Here is a 17,292-nt window from a genome sequence, read left to right as displayed (position 1 = left end):
ACATCAGTTCAGTTCAGTCGCTCAGTCGTGTCCGACTCTTTGCGACCCCATGAATCGCAGCATGCCAGGCCTCCCTGTCCATCACCAACTCCCTGAGTTCACTCAGACTCACATCCATCGAGTCGGTGATGCCATCCAGCCATCTCATCCTCTGTCGTCCCCTTCTCCTCCTGCCCCCAATCCCTCCCAGCATCAGAGTCTTTTCCAATGAGTCAACTCTTCGCATGAGGTGGCCAAAGTACTGGAGTTTCAGCTTTAGCATCATTGCTTCCAAAGAAATCCCAGGGCTGATCTCCTTCAGAATGGACTAGTTGGATCTCCTTGCAGTCCAAGGGACTCTCAAGAGTCTTCTCCAACACCACAGTTCAAAGGCATCAATTCTTTGGCGCTCAGTCTTCTTTACAGTCCAACTCTCACATCCATACACGACCACAGGAAAAACCATAGCCTTGACTAGACGAACCTTTGTTGGCAAAGTAATGTCTCTGCTTTTCAATATGCTATCTAGGTTGGTCATGACTTTCCTTCCAAGGAGTTAAGCGTCTTTTAATTTCATGGCTACAGTCACCATCTGCAGTGATTTTGGAGCCCCAAAGGATAAAGTCTGACACTGTTTCCACTGTTTCCCCATCTATTTCCCATGAAGTGATGGGACCAGATGCACATAAATACTACCTATTTGGTCCACATATGTACATGCGTGCACATATACACACACACACACACACACACACATACACACACAGACACACAGTGTTAGATGACAAATACATAACTCTTCATGATCTACCTGTCCTCTAGCAGGAGAAACGTTACTCTGACACTAAGCCCAAGGTAAATTTTCTGGTGGATTGGATCATGTTGTTGTTCAGTCGCTCAGTCATGTCTGACTCTTTGCAACCCCATGGACTGCAGCATGTCAGGCTTCCCTGTCCTTCACCATCTCCCAGATTTTGCTCAAATCCATGTCCACTGAGTGGGTGATGTCATCCAACCATCTCATCCTCTGTCACTCCCTTCTCCTGCCTTCAACCTTACCCAGCATCGGGGTCTTTTCCAATTGAGTGGGCTCTTCACATGGTCTAATACACCAATAAAACCTGGAGGCTGCTTAAGGTAGTCACAGCCATACTGATGACTCTTATATCCAAACTCACTATTTAAGGCAAAAGACCACGTGCACAAGTAAATATGGCCAAAAAAAAAAAAAGTTAACAAACAACTGATGAATCCGTGGGTCAAGTTTCATGCTGCTGTCCGTTCGTCTCCGCGTCCTCCATGTGAAGAGAACACCTACAAGGGGCTGAGCGTGCAGGTGCTGTGTCTATGCACAGGAAACTATGCTGAAGTGCTCATTCTGGCAAAGGTACAGTCCTTTACGTCAGCAGACAGTCACAGGTTTCTACATAACTTGCAAGCACAGGCACTGACTGACTGTTCTACAGCATCTTTTCAAGGATGTCTGTACAGCACACAACTGTGTGACACGGGGTCCCTTCCAGAACACACAGCAGGTCCGTTCACTTTCTACTTTAATGAAGATGCTGTCTTCCTCTAGAGCTGAAGCCAGATAAGTTTACTGCCCATTATGAAAGATCTGGGTCCACAAGCTCAAGGTTCTCTTCTGCTCCAAAATTTACATTCCTGGTGTCAGCTGGCCTGGGTCACGGGCACAAACGCTGATATTCTGGCAATTCTACTGCTGTAATAAACTGTCCAGCTGTGACCCAGGAGTCCTATGCCTTCTGCCATTACCCATGAGACTGCAGCAGGCGAAACATTCACAGTTACTGACAAGCAGTTTTGGCCATACTAAGACCTGTCATTTCCAATTACTCTTCAAGGAGTTACCGTACACAAAATCTAATCTACATGACACAACAATCTGACATCACCATGACTGTTGTACATGTGGATACATATCAATGTATAATTACTATGCATTTCTTAAAGTTGTGCTCATATGTTTACATGCTATTTCTTCCACCTAAGTTCTCTGGTTAAAAGTAAAATCGAAATCCACTGCTTAGTTTCATCCTTTCCTTACCATTTGCTAAGACAGTAAAGTATTTCAGGGCTGTACCACTAAAAAGTAACTGGATACTGGATACATACATCTTAGTGTTAAATGTGCTTACAGAAGTTATCTCAGAGGCAACTAATAGTGTTACTTCTCTTAAAAAAATGAGTCACTTAATGTTTCATATTGCATGTTCATTGTTACCTACATGTTCTAGCCTGTTAGCTAATCACTTTCTTTGCAGAAAGTATAATATATATTATAGTTGTCCTTCAGTATCTGATGGAAAGACCCTGATGCTGGGAAAGATTAAGGGCAGGAGAAGGGAAGGACAGAGCATGAGATGGTTGGATGACATCAGACTCGATGGACATGAGTTTGAGCAAACTCTGGGAGTTGGTGATGGACAGGGAAGCCTGGCGTGTGGCAGTCCAAGGGGTCACGAAGAGAAACGACTGAGTGACTGAATTGAACTGATCTGATGAAAAGTAGTTCCAGGATCCAGTATCTGGATCTGTACCAAATCAGTACCAAAATCTGAAACTACTCAAGCTCTTTATCCTACCAAATGGTGGGGGGACAGCTGGCCCTTTGTGTCTGCAGATACAGGATCCACTGATGTGGAGAGCTGACGGCAGCTACTTTTGATGGTGGCAAAGTCACAAGTCCACTGGAAATCATTACAGAATTTGAGCTCTTTTTATACTATTAGAAGAAGTCATTACAGATTGAAACACTTCTAAATGAAGCTAATTAAACAATGTAAGAAACAGAGAAACTGTCAAAATCATGGAAACCCATGAGACACCAGAAATGCTAGTGATATACTATTAAGTAACTAAAGTCTCCCACAAACCCATACCACTTAACATGAGGATTTAAAAATCAATTAACAAGACTGTATTCAACGTAACTAAGGAAGTGGACTATAAAAATCTCTAGTTGATTTTCTTTCCCTATTCACTTATTTCTCTTGACTATATTCTTAAATAGAGAATATAGGAAAGCTAACTATAGTGAGTGAAATGTCTTCTTGAACAAATAGGTATATACAAATATACACAGACACACACATAGCCATGAATATCACCAACTGTTCCATGATACAAAAACCTCCTTTTGGGAAGTTCTCAAACAATGTAAGAGTTTGGAATTCCCAGTGTTTCAAAATAAAATAAGTAACAGACAATTTATTCCATAAACCATAATTTAGTTATTACAAAGTCAGTTAACTTAGCAAAAAAAATGTTACATATTTTAGGATTTCATTATGTCTTTCCTCTTTCATTTAAATCAGGACACATAATTACAGCACCCAAATTACTGATCATTTGTTATGTGCATTGTACTAAACACTTTAAATCTAGTCTTATTTAATTCCAACAACCCTGAAATGTAGGTATTATGTATTTTTAAGAAACATAACTAAAATTCAGGAAGTTAAGTGATTTAAAATCAAATAATTAGACAGGATATGAATTGTAACCACACCATCAATTCTATTAAAACACCTATAATGGTACTATTACTGTCATAAATGTGACTTCCTTAAAAGCACCCAGTGTCCAGTTTCTGATTCTAGGTTCAACTGTAGGTTTCCATTTGGATTCCCCAGCACAAAAGTAAACACCATCCATGCCAAGTCAGATATTCTGGCACTTATGTTAGTAGTATTTATTGTAGTAAATTAAGTTCCAACTGTTATATTTTTCTGGTTCAATGGTGTCAAATCTCATACTGCACATCAGGTTCTAATCTCAGCAAAAAACCAACCAATCAACCACTTCTGGTCAAAACAACACTGTAATAGTCCTAGAAAAATAAAACTCTTTGAGACTAATCACTTTCCAGTAATGCCAATAAAGAATGTTTTTCTCTCAGCATTTGAAGAGACCAGCGTTTGGATTTTTTTTTTTTAATTATAGGATAATTGCTTTACAGAATTTTGTTTTCTGTCAAACCTCAACATGAATCAGCCATAGGTATATATATGTTCCTTCCCTCTTGAACCTCCCTCCTATCTCCCTCCATCCCACCCCTCTAGGTTGAAATAGAGCCCCTGTTTGAGTTCCCTGAGACATACAGCAAACTCCCATTGGCTATCTATTTTATATATGGTAATTTTAAGTTTCCATGTTACTCTTTCCATACATCTCACCCTCTCCTCCCTTCTCCCCATGTCCATAAGTCTATTCTCTATGTCTGTTTCTCCACTGCTTCCCTGAAAATAAATTATTCGGTACCATTTTTCTAGACTCCATATATATGCATTAGTATATGATATTTATCTTTCTCTTTCTGACTTACTTCACTCTGTATAACAGGCTCTAGGTTAATCCACCTCACTAGAAATGACTCAAAGTTGTTCCTTTTTATGGCTAAGTAATACTCCACTGTGTCTATGTACCACAACTTCTTAATCCATTCATCTGTCAATGGACATCTAGGTTGCTTCCATGTTGTAGCTTTGAAAATAGTGCTGCAATGAACATTGGGGTACATGTGTCTTTTTCAATTTCAGTTTCCTCAGGGTATATGCATGCCTAGGAGTGGGACTGGTTGGTCATACGGTGGTTTTACTCCTAGTTTTTTAAGAAATCTCCATACTGTCTTCTCTAGTGGCTGTATCAATTTACATTCCCACCAACAGTGCAAAAGGGTGCCCTTTTCTCCACACCCTCACCAGCATTCATTGTTTGTAGACTTTGATGGTGGACATTCTGACCGGTGTGAGGTGATACTTCCTTGTAGTTTTGATTTGCATTTCAATTGCACTCATCTCACACGCTAGTAAAGTAATGCTCAAAATTCTCCAAGCCAGGCTTCAGCAATATGTGAACCGTGAACTTCCAGATGTTCAAGCTGGTTTTAGAAAAGGCAGAGGAACCAGAGACCAATTTGCCAACATCCACTGGATCATCAAAAAAGCAAGAGAGTTCCAGAAAAACATCTATTTCTGCTTTATTGACTATGCCAAAGCCTTTGACTGTGTGCATCACAATAAACTGTGGACAATTCTGAAAGAGATGGGAATACCAGAACACCTGATCTGCCTCTTGAGAAATCTGTATGCAGATCATGAAGCAACAGTTAGAACTGGACATGGAACAACAGACTGGTTCCAAATAGGAAAAGCAGTTCGTCAAGGCTGTATATTGTCACCCTGTTTATTTAACTTATATGCAGAGTACATCATGAGAAACGCTGGGCTGGAAGAAACACAAGCTGGAATCAAGATTGCTGGGAGAAATATCAATAACCTCAGATATGCAGATGACACCACCCTTATGGCAGAAAGTGAAGAGGAACTAAAAAGCCTCTTGATGAAAGTGAAAGTGGAGAGTGAAAAAGTTGGCTTAAAGCTCAACATTCAGAAAACGAAGATCATGGCATCTGGTCCCATCACTTCATGGGAAATAGATGGGAAAACACTGGAAACAGTGTCAGACTTTATTTTTCTGGGCTCCAAAATCACTACAGATGGTGACTGCAGCCATGAAATTAAAAGACGCTTACTCCTTGGAAGGAAAGTTATGACCAACCTAGATAGCATATTCAAAAGCAGAGACATTACTTTGCCAATAAAGGTTCGTCTAGTCAAGGCTATGGTTTTTCCAGTGGTCATGTATGGATGTGACAGTTGGACTGTGAAGAAGGTTGAGCGCCGAAGAATTGATGCTTTGGAACTGTGGTGTTGGAGAAGACTCTTGAGAGTCCCTTGGACTGCAAGGAGATCCAACCAGTCCATTCTGAAGGAGATCAGCCCTGGGATTTCTTTGGAAGCAATGATGCTAAAGCTGAAACTCCAGTACTTTGGCCACCTCATGAGAAGAGCTGACTCACTGGAAAAGACTCTGATGCTGGGAGGGATTGGGGGCAGGAGGAGAAGGGGACGACAGAGGATGAGATGGCTGGATGGCATCACTGACTCCATGGATGTGAGTCTCAGTGAACTCCGGAAGTTGGTGATGGACAGGGAGGCCTGGCGTGCTGCGATTCATGGGGTCGCAGGGAGTCGGACACGACTGAGCGACTGATCTGATCTGATCTGATCTGAATGAGCAATATTAAGTATCTTTTCATGTATTTGTTAGCCATCTGTATGTCTTCTTTGGAGAAATGTCTGTTTAGGACCATAGTTTTGTAACTGAGCATCAGAAAGAGAACTAGACTACATTTCAGAAATATGCATGCTCATTTGGTAAAGCGTTAAAATTTCAGCTATTTGTTATTTTGCTCTTTTCCTTAAATATGTATATTCTACAATATCACCATGTAGCAGTATTAGACTCTCCTATTTAAGAGAAAGAAAAGTTTTGGAAGACATCTTTTTTTAATCCTTAACAAGTTTCTCCAAAATATTGCATTTTTAAAATACCTTTTATAAAAAGAATTTAATGGAAACAGATTTTCGTAATTTATGAAAGTTAGAGTTAGTCACTCAGTCATGTCCGACTCTTTGTGACCCCATGGACTGTGGCCACCAGGCTCCTCTGTCCATAGAATTCCCGAAAGAATACCGGAGTGGGTTGCCGTTTCCTTCTCCAGGGCATCTTCCCAACCCAAGGATCGAACCCAGGTCTCCCACATTGCAGGCAGACTCTTTACCAACTGAGCCACCAGGGAAGCCACTTATACTAAATTAATGCATGTTGTCACATGTTAAAGTAGTCATATTTAGAGATGCTAAGATGCTTTGAAGATGTGCACTTTACAGACCTCTTTGGGGGCTTTTTTTTTTCTTTCAACTGAAAGTAACCGTACTCACAGAAATCTTTCTAGGAGACAAATCATTAGAATTTTCCTGGAGTTCCTCATCGTTTTAATTGCCCTCTGCTTTGGTAATCCACACAAAAACTACTTTTCAAATCTCCTCCTTTTCTCAAGAAAAACTATGAAATCTAAAACTCTAAGAATGTATATAAATAGCAAGCGGTAGGGGGAAAAAATCGTTATATTTGTAAATACAGTCTTAAGTTAACAGTGGTTCTTCACCAAAAATCCAGAACTCCACCAAGAATTTCGCTAAGGCCTATTTTCATGTTAAAATTTAAAAAGTTAAAGGGAAGAAAATATTTTAATCCAAAGTTGTTTCAAGCAAAGAGTACCAGAATTATTTTGTGTGTGAGGATTTTTTTTCACGCTCTCAACCCAGTTATCAAGAAAGCTGCGGTAACATTTGAAACTTCAATTAGACCCAGGTGTATGTAAATAAAACTTCACCGGGAAAAACCATTTTGAAAAAAACCTCATTAATATGAGGAGACGCTCTCACCAAAATGACGTACAATTAGAAACCTTACTCACATTTCCGAATAATTTTTTTTTTCTAATCCTTATAGATCGAGCATCCAAGGTAAAAGTTATCCAAGGACAACTGAAATTCACAAATAACTCGACAGTTACTTTAAATACAGTTACTTCAATCCTCGCCCTCGTCAAAGTTGTGCGTGTGTGCTGTGTTCTTGTCGCCACCCCACGACTGAAGCCCACCAGGCTCCTCGGTCCATGGGATTTCCCAAGCAAGATTCTGGAGTGAAATGCCATTTCCTCCTCCAGAGAATCTTCCCGACCCAGGGATCGAACCGAGCCTCCTCTGGCTCCTGCACTGACAGGCGAATTCTTTACCACTGAGCCACCAGAGAAGCCCCTCATCAGTTATTACAGGGCTAGGACTGAGGTCAGGTGATCTGAATTTCACAAACAAATGTGTGCAACCTAAATAATGTGAGGTTACTGGCACAATTATACCGTTAATTTAACCTAAGGAAAAATATACAGCTTTACAAAGGTTTAATAAAACACAGAATAACTTTAAACAGTCTCAATATGCTCTGTTGCCTCCTAAATGGATAACGAAGGGCGCGGGATAATGAACACAAGGAACAAACCGATGCAGCTTCAAATATTCCTAAACGGTATTTTCACATCCAACACACCCCTTTTTACTGACTCAGGGGCCCCGAAGCTTAGCCTTCAACTAAGGGTCAAAAGCGCGCCGTGACCTAAGAGCGAGGGGCTTGGCGTTGTTTTCTGAGGAAGGACATGGCAACCCCACTTTTGAAACTGTGGGGCTCAAAGGACATGCGCAAAGGCCTGCCCGCCGACTCCGCCAGCACCCCCAAAAACAGCCATCGCCCACGCCCGGCGGCCCATCTGCCTAGCAACGCGGCTCGCCCGCTCGGACCCGCCCCGGCCCTCCCAGGAATGCCCACGGGATTCGTCCTACCTCCTTTTTCTTCTGTCCTCCGCCGAGCTGGATGCACAGGAGCAGCAGGAGGAGGAGGAAGGGGAAGCTCCCGGTGGGGAGATACCGCGGCCGCCGCCCCGCCTGCCTCCGGCGTGAAGGAGCGCCCCTGGCACCCATCGCCGCAGGGCAGTGTCTCCTCCACGCGCGGTAACCGTGCGCGCCCAGCTCCTACCGGCGCCCTATACCTGCCAGGCCAGCCTCCGGGAGCCCCCTGCCCGTGCCCCCGTGGATGCCTACGGCCTCGCCGGGGAGCGAGGAACCAAAGGAGGACGCTGAGGAGAAAACTGACGGCGCATCCGGTTCACCGGGAGAGGAGACCTGGAAAGACCCGGGATGGGGCAGGAAGTGGGCGTGGCCAGGGAGCGGGGGCCTCGGCGAGCCGCGCTGCGCGGCGCACGCAGCCCGCGATCTGTCGGAGACCCGCGCGGCGGCGGAGGGCGTGGTCCTCTTTGCCGGCTCGCCGATCGGAACCCTAGGTTGACCTGCCGCTGAAACCAGCACCTGCTCCCAGGGATATTGAAGGATCTTGTTTATCCAACGCTCTACCTGGAACCAGAGACATACATAATAAAATTGCCTTCTTCGGTGATGGAGAAGATCTCTGAGGAATTAGTAAGGATCTGGTCCTTCTAGCTCATGGCAACCCTCTGATCTTCTTGGGACGTTTTTACTCAAAAATAGTTCAGAGAATTGAATGATATTGTGATCAGAGTATTCTATAACAGTATCTTTTCCTACTTGTTGTGAACATAGTTTCTTAGCATGTAACATGAACAAAAATTTAAAGTAAGAATAAGTGATGCTGCATATTATCTCCTTCTAGCAATGATTATTTATCCACAGGTACATAAACTAATTTTTAAATGCTTTATCTTTACGAGGAATGTTTTCTCGATACAGTTTTGCTTTTCGTGTTTATTAGTTTTCCCAAATTCATCATACATGTTATTTTGATAAATTGGGTACTACTAATAATAACCAACGATAACAGTACAAAACATAAAGTTTAATATAGCCTTATGGTCACAGAAGTTTCTTTAAATCAAATTTCGATTTATACAACTCTTTTTGCAGAGAAGAATGACTTTCCACCATAAAAAAAAATCAATAAAAGACTTCCAAGCATAAAAAAGGTATATCAGGTTAAAATTCTATCAGATTATACTGCCTGTGGGAGAGCAAATGGATTCAACCACCTTGAAGAACTGTTTGGCAGTATCTGCTAAAGCTAAATACACCTAACCAAGATCCCAGAGTTCCACATAAGCATATATTCGCTGAGTGACGTGTAAAAATTTGGATAGCTGCTTTATTCAAAAAAGGCCCAAGCTGCAAAGAGACCAAATATCCATCAACAGTAAAATAGAGAAATAATTTCTGATACAGTAACTTTGGCCACCTCATGAGAAGAGCTGACTCACTGGAAAAGACTCTGATGCTGGGAGGGATTGGGGGCAGGAGGAGAAGGGGACGACAGAGGATGAGATGGCTGGATGGCATCACTGACTCAATGGATGTGAGTTTGAGTGAACTCCGGGAGTTGGTGATGGACAGGGAGGCCTGGCATGCTGCGGTTCATGGGGTCGCAAAGAGTCGGACATGACTGAGCAACTGATCTGATCTGATCTGAACACCGTATAACAGTAGAAACAAACTAATGACATTTATGCATATTAATATATGGAATGAATTTTACAACATAAAGATCCACACACAAAAGTAATATATTAGGGTTTGTAGAAATAAAGATCAAGATCAACCAAATGCGAATAGGCAAAGGCTGCTTATTCAGTGCTTGCAACATCAAGTGACTCAGCTGACATCACTTGAGCTTGTGCACAGACTCAAAGGCAGGCAGAAGAGTAGGAAACAGCAGTGGAAAGAGAGGAAGGCTTCAGGTGTGCTATGATTGGAGGCTGTAGGTGGGCTAACTAGAAAGGGGAACTCCTTATGTGACTGCTTAGAGTTGACTCATTGGAGAAGACTCTGATGCTGGGAGGGATTGGGGGCAGGAGGAGAAGGGGACAACAGAGGATGAGATGGCTGGATGGCATCACTGACTCAATGGATGTGAGTTTGAGTGAACTCCGGGAGTTGGTGATGGACAGGGAGGCCTGGAGTGCTGCGATTCATGGGGTCGCGAAGAGTCGGACACGACTAAGCGACTGATCTGATCTGATCTGATCTGAGGGATGCATATTTGGCTTCCTGTAGTTAGTCTTAAATTGGAGGCATGGCCAAAAATTAGGGAGACTGTCAGTTATTAATCAAGTACTGGCCATTTGGGATCAATTGTTAGAGAAGTCATGGTTTGTTCTTGAAAAGTGAAAGTCGCTCAGTCATGTCCAACTCTTTGCGATGCCATGGACTATACGGTCCATGGAATTCTCCAGGCCAGAATACTGGAGTGGGTAGCCTTTCCTTTCTCCAGGGGATCTTCCCAGCCCAGGCATCTAACTCAGGTCTCCCGCATTGCAGGTGAATTCTTTACCGGCTGAGCCACAAGGGAAGGTCATTAACAAACAATAAAGTGTTAACTTCCCTGGTGGTCCAGAGGCTAACACTCTGTGCTCCCAATGCAGGGGGTTTGAGGCTTGGGTTTGATCCCTGGTCAGGTAACAAGATCCCACATGCAGCAACTAAAACCTGGACAGCCAAATAAATAAATATACATTTTAAAAAGAGGTGGTCCAGAGGCTAAGACTCTATGCTCCCAATGCAGGGGGCTTCAAGCTTCAGTTTGACCACTGGTCAGGGAACTAGATCCCACATGCTGCAACTAAAATCCTGGACACTGCCACTAAAACCTGGACAGAAAATACAGAAATATGCATTTTTAAAAGAGATCTAATAGTTCAGTTACTCAGTCATGTCCGACTCTTTGCGACCCCATGGAATGCAGCACACCAGGCTTCCTTGTCCTCACCAACTCCTGAAGCTTGCTCAAAGTCATGTCCATCAAGTCCATGATGCCATCGAACCAGCTCTGTTGTCCCCTTCTCTTCTCACCTTCAGTCTTTCCCAGCGTCAGGGACTTTTCCAGTGAGTCAGTTCTTCGCATCAGGTGGCCAAAGTATCGGAGTTTCAGCTTCAGCATCAGACCTTCCAATGAATATTCAGGACTGATTTCCTTTAGGATGGACTGGTTGGATCTCCTTGCAGTCCAAAGGACTCTCAGGAGTCTTCTCCAACACCACAATTCAAAAGCATCACTTCTTCAGCACTCAACTTTCTTTATGATCCAACTCTCAAATCCATACATAACTACTGGAAAACCATAGCTTTGACTAGACGGACCTTTGTTGGCAAAGTAGTGTCTCTGCTTTTTAATATGCTGTCTAGATTGGTCATACCTTTTCTTCCAAGAAGCAAGCGTCTTTTAATTTCATGGCTGCAGTCAACCATCTGCAGTGATTTTGGAGCCGAAGAAAATAAAGTCTGTCACTGTTTCCATTGTTTTTCTACCTATCTGCCATGAAGTGATGGGACCGGAGGCCATGATCTTCATTTTTTGAATGTTGAGCTTTAAGTCAGCTTTTTCAACTCTCCTCTTTCACTTCCATCAAGAGGCTCTTTAGTTCCTCTTTGCTTTCTGCCATAAGGGTGGTGTCATCTGCTTATCTGACGTTATTGATATTTCTCCAGGTAATCTTGATTTCAGCTTGTGCTTCAACCAGGCTGGCATTTTGCATGATATACTCTGCATGTAAGCTAAATAAGCAGGGTGATAATATACAGCCTTGACGTACTCCTTTCCCAATTTTGAACCAGTCTGTTATTTCATGTCCAGTTCTAATTGTTGCTTCCTGACCTGCATACAGATTTCTCAGGAGGCAGGTCAGGTGGTCTGGTATTCCCATCTCTTTAAGAATTTTCCACAGTTTGTTGTGATCCACACAGTCAAAGACATTGGTGTAGTCAATAAAGCAGGAATAGATGTTTTTCTGGAACTCTCTTGCTTTTTTGATGATCCAACGGATGTTGGCAATTTGATCTCTGGTTCCTCTGCCTTTTCTAAATCCAGCTTGAATATCTGGAATTTCATGGTTCATATACTGTTGAAGCCTGGCTTGGAGAATTTTGAGCACTACTTTGCTAGCATGTGAGAGAGTGGAATTGTGTGGTAGTTTGAACATTCTGTGGTGTTGCCTTTCTTTGGGATTGGAATGAAAACTGAACTTTTTCAGTACTGTGGCCACTGCTGAGTCTTCCAAATTTGCTGGCATATTGAGTGCAAGACTTTAACAGCATCACCTTTTAGGATTTGAAATAGCTCAACTGGAATTCCATCACCTCCACTAGCTTTGCTCCTAATGACGCTTCCTAAGACCCACTTGAGTTTGCATTCCAGGATGTCTGACTTTGGTGAGTGATCACACCACTGTGGTTCTCTGGGGTCATTAAGATCTCTTTTGTTAGTTCTTCTGTGTATTGTTGCCACCTCTTCTTAATATCTTCTGCTCTATTAGGTCCATACCATTTTTGATCTTTTTGTGCCCATCTTTGCATGAAATGTTCCCTTGGTATCACTAATTTTCTTGAAGAGACCTCTAGTCTTTCCCATTCTATTGTTTTCCTCTAATCCTTTGTATTGTGAGGAAGGCTTTCTTATTTCTCCATGCTATTCTTTGGAACTCTGCATTCAAATGGGTATATCTTTCCTTTTCTTCTTTGCTTCTAGCTTCTCTTCTCTCAGCTATTTGTAAGGTTGTCTCCTCAGACAACCATTTGTCATTTTGCATTTCGTTTTCTTAGGCATGGTCTTGATCACTGCCTCCTGTACAATGTCATGAACCTCCGTCCATAGTTCTTCAGGTACTGTTTATCAGATCTAATCCCTTGACTCTATTTGTCACTTCCACTGTAAAAATGTAAGGCCTGAATGGCCTCATGGTTTTCCCTACTTTCTTCAATTTAAGTCTGAATTTGGCAATAAGGAGTTCATGATCTCAGCCACAGTCAGCTCCTGGTCTTGTTTTTTCTGACTGTATAGAGCTTCTCCATGCTGCTGCTGCTGCTGCTAAGTCGCTTCAGTCGTGTCCGACTCTGTGTGACCCCATAGACGGCAGTCCACCAGGCCCTGCCGTCCCTGGGATTCTCCAGGCAAGAACACTGGAGTGGGTTGCCATTTCCTCCTCCAATGCATGAAAGTGAAAAGTGAAAGTGAAGTCGTTCAGTCATGTCCAACTCTTAGCGACCCCATGGACTGCAGCCTACCAGGCTCCTCTGTCCATGGGATTTTCCAGGCAAGAGTACTGGAGTGGGGTTCCATTGCCTTCTCCCAGAGTTTCTCTATATTTGGCTGCAAAGAATATAATCAATCTGATTTCAGTATTCACCATCTAGTGATATCCATGTGTAGAGTCTTCTCTTGTGTTGTTAGAAGAAGGTTTTTGCTATGACCAGTGCATTCTCTTGGCAAAATTCTGTTAGTCTTAGCCCTGCTTCGTTTTGTACTCCAAGGCCAAATTTGCCTGTTACTCCAGATATCTCTTGTCTTCCTACTTTTGCATTCTAGTCCCCTATAATGAAAAGGACATCTTTTGGGGATGTTAACTCTAGAAGGTCTTGTAAATTCATAGAATCGTTCAACTTGAGCTTCTTCAGCATTACTAGTTGGGGCATAGATTTGGATTACTGTGATAAGCTTCCATAAGCCTCTTATCCATATCCCTCAGAGGGCAGACAGAATGCAAACCACAATCACAGAAAACTAATCAAACTATCACCTTGTCTAACTCAATAAAACTATGAGCCATGCCAGATAGGGCCACCCAAGACGGACAGGTCATTGTGGAAAATTCTGACAAATGTGGTCCACTAGAACAGGGAATGGCAAACCACTTCAGTATTCTTGCCATGAGAACCCCATGAGTAGTATGAAGAGGCAAAAAAAGATATGACACTGAAAGGTCTGACATTTAGCAACTGTTAAATATACAACACAATAGTTATTAGAGCTAAGCAGTCTAGTCCAACTTAAAGCAACCTGCTTTAATGGGTTATGATAGACAAGGGGTTGGTTTCCTGAGCAAGCTGCTGCAGGTTGTGGATCCAACCTCTGTTTTTATATATGATCTGGCCGTTGTTGGTTATTATATTTATTATCCCAGATTAGAAGTCAGGATAGTGAAAGAGGTCCCAAGAGAAAACTCTGCAATGCTAAAAATATTCTACGACCTATTTCTTCATCTGAATGCTGGTTATTACATGAATGCATGCTCTTCATAAAAATCTATTGAGCCAGAAACTTATGATGTATTTATGTGTATTATGTCTCAATACAAAAGCTACTTTTTAATAAAGAATTTTATGAAAAGCATATATTTAAAATCCCTTGGAGGCAACAAGCTGAAAATACAAGTTCAGAATCATAAAAATGTAATATAAAGTATTCAACTATTAAAAAGAAGAGCTCCTTTTTGTTAATTTTTAATGGATAATGATGACCATCATTTCTATACTTCAAAAATATTTAAAAGAATGCTGTGACTTTTATTATTTAGATGTCAGTATTTAAAACTTGTGGGAAATGGTTTCTTTGCAACTATTTAAACTTAGGATGAAATGTTTAGATATTTCCTTTAAAATGCACAAAAGGATATCTAGTCTTCCATATTTAGAGAGATGTTATCAAAGCATTTTTGAAGACTAAATTCTGGACATTCCTGCCTCTGTCACTATTGCATCCTTTTGCAATAATAACATTGTCTATATTCCTTGCCCTTCAAAATCTTGCCCATCTTTCAGTGAACAACTCAGATATCACCTCTTCGTGATTCCTGATTCCTAGCCAGCAGTAGTCAATGTCTCCTTTTGCTTCCATAGATATTTGTAAGTTGCTTATATAAAAACACATATTTAGCATTTGATATAGTTGTCAAAAAATACAAGATATACATTAATATTAAGTATATCATAATTAACAAATGATAAAAAAATTATAGTCTTGTCAAACACACTAAAATAAAGTTATGATTACTGGGATCTTAACTGTTCTTTCAAAATAAGCAATCTTTTAAAAAATGATTTGAAAAGACAAAAAAAACTGTGATGAAAATGAACTGTTAATCTAGGCATAAAATAACAGGTGATTTTACAAAAAAGTTTAAAGTTATAATTTAACTCTCCTGTACATTATTCTGGAAGAAATATGTATATGGTAAATGATTTACTAACATATCTTCCTTATATATGTACTTAAGGTATAAAATGCATAAATCTGTAAATTCAAACTTTTAACTGTAGGTTTAAAATATAACCTATCAGTATATTAAATAAAACAATGTATATATCATATAAATGTACTATATTGAAAAACTATGATAACTTTCCTAATAAACAAAAAATTGCATGCATTATTTTTGTATACTTATTTGTCTAACTCTATAATCAGAGTGCCTAGAATAGTCAACCATTTAAATACCTCTTTAACTAAAGTAGCTACTTTTCTTTCCTCCAGACACAAGAGAAAACTAGAAGATGGAAAAGTAAGAAGGGTTTAGGTATCTTTTCTTCAAAAGCACTTATTTCTTAAGGTACTAGTTTTATAAAGCAGCAAAAACCACCTGTGCATACATGCACACATACATATATATAATTCACAGATATTTGCATATTTGGCCGATCTCAGCTATTCTAAGAAGTAAGGGTAAATTAAAATTATGTTTACTGATTGTGATATTGTGATTTATAAGAAATATATATTAGGCCTTCATCCTGTAAATGGCACAGGGTTCCTAAAACTCTTGGAACTACCTAAATGATGAGAGTGAGAGAAGTGTCTTTTGTATTAATAACATTGATAAGGTGAGATCTGGAAAGCACCTAAGAATGGGGCTAGTTGCCAGGAGAGGCCACGAGGTGGTTGAAGAAACTTTGTTGAAACTTTCACTCTCCATCTGACCTCTGGCAGGGGAGGAGAGAAAGGGACTGGAGGGTAAATCAATCCCAGATGACAGTAATTTAAACAACCATACCTACCTAATAAAAGCCAGCGTTCAGCGAGCTTCTGGGTTGGTGAACACATGGAGATTTGGGGAAAATGATGCACTTGGAGATGACATGGGAGCTCTACTCACCTTAGCTCATCCTTGTCCCTATGCATCTCCTCCATGTGACTGTTTCCAACTTACATCCTTTTCTAATAAACCTAATACGTAAAAATGCTTAATAAGTAGTAAGATTGCCAGGAGAAATATCAATAACTTCAGATATGCAGATGACACCACCCTTATGGCAGAAAGTGAAGAGGAGCTAAAAAGCCTCTTGATGAAAGTGAAAGAGGAGAGTGAAAACGTTGGCTTAAAGCTCAACATTCAGAAAAATAAGACCATGGCATCTGGTCCCATCACTTCATGGGAAATAGATGGGGAAACAGTGGAAATAGTGATAGACTTTACTGTTTTGGGCTCCAAAATCACTGCAGATGGCAATTGCAGCCATGAAATTGAAAGACACTTACTCCTTGGAAGGAAAGTTATGACCAACCTAGATAGCATATTCAAAAGCAGAGACATTACTTTGTCAACAAAGGTCCATCTAGTCAAGGCTATGGTTTTTCCAGTAGTCATGTATGGATGTGAGAGTTGCACTGTGAAGAAAGCTGAGCGCCGAAGAATTGATGCTTTTGAACTGTGATGTTGGAGAAGACTCTTGAGAGTCCCTTGGACTGCAAGGAGATCCAACCAGTCCATCCTAAAGGAGACCAGTCCTGGGTGTTCTTTGGAAAGAATGATGCTGAGGCTGAAACTCCAATACTTTGGCCACCTCATGCAAAGAGTTGACTTATTGGAAAAGACTCTGATGCTGGGAGGGATTAGGGGCAGGAGGAGAAGGGGACGACAGAGGATGAGATGGCTGGATGGCATCACCAACTCAATGCATGTGAGTTTGAGTGAACTCCGGGAGTTGGTGACGGACAGGGAGGCCTGGCGTGCTGTGATTCGTGGGGTCGCAAAGAGTCGAACACGACTGAACGACTGAGCTGAACCGAATGCTTAATAGTCTATTAAGATAAATG

General features: G+C 41.4%; 1 protein-coding gene across 3 annotated transcripts in view; it reads right to left on the bottom strand.

Moving 5' to 3' along the window:
• TUSC3 (tumor suppressor candidate 3) overlaps window positions 1-8,596 on the bottom strand; it is a 213,558-nt gene extending 204,962 nt beyond the window's left edge. For all 3 annotated transcript variants that reach the window (XM_010838842.1, XM_010838841.1, XM_010838843.1), the window contains exon 1: window positions 8,250-8,596. In XM_010838842.1, coding sequence (XP_010837144.1) covers window positions 8,250-8,387 — 138 coding nt within the window. In that variant the 5' untranslated portion in view covers window positions 8,388-8,596. The remainder of the gene's footprint in view (window positions 1-8,249) is intronic.
• Between the last annotated feature and the right edge of the window lie 8,696 nt (window positions 8,597-17,292).

The sequence above is a fragment of the Bison bison genome, unplaced genomic scaffold (genome assembly GCF_000754665.1).
Source record: "Bison bison bison isolate TAMUID 2011002044 unplaced genomic scaffold, Bison_UMD1.0 scf7180017864105, whole genome shotgun sequence".
NCBI classification, from domain to species: domain Eukaryota; kingdom Metazoa; phylum Chordata; class Mammalia; order Artiodactyla; family Bovidae; genus Bison; species Bison bison.
Note: the sequence above shows the minus strand (reverse complement) of the source record. Positions and strands in the feature narration are given on the sequence as shown.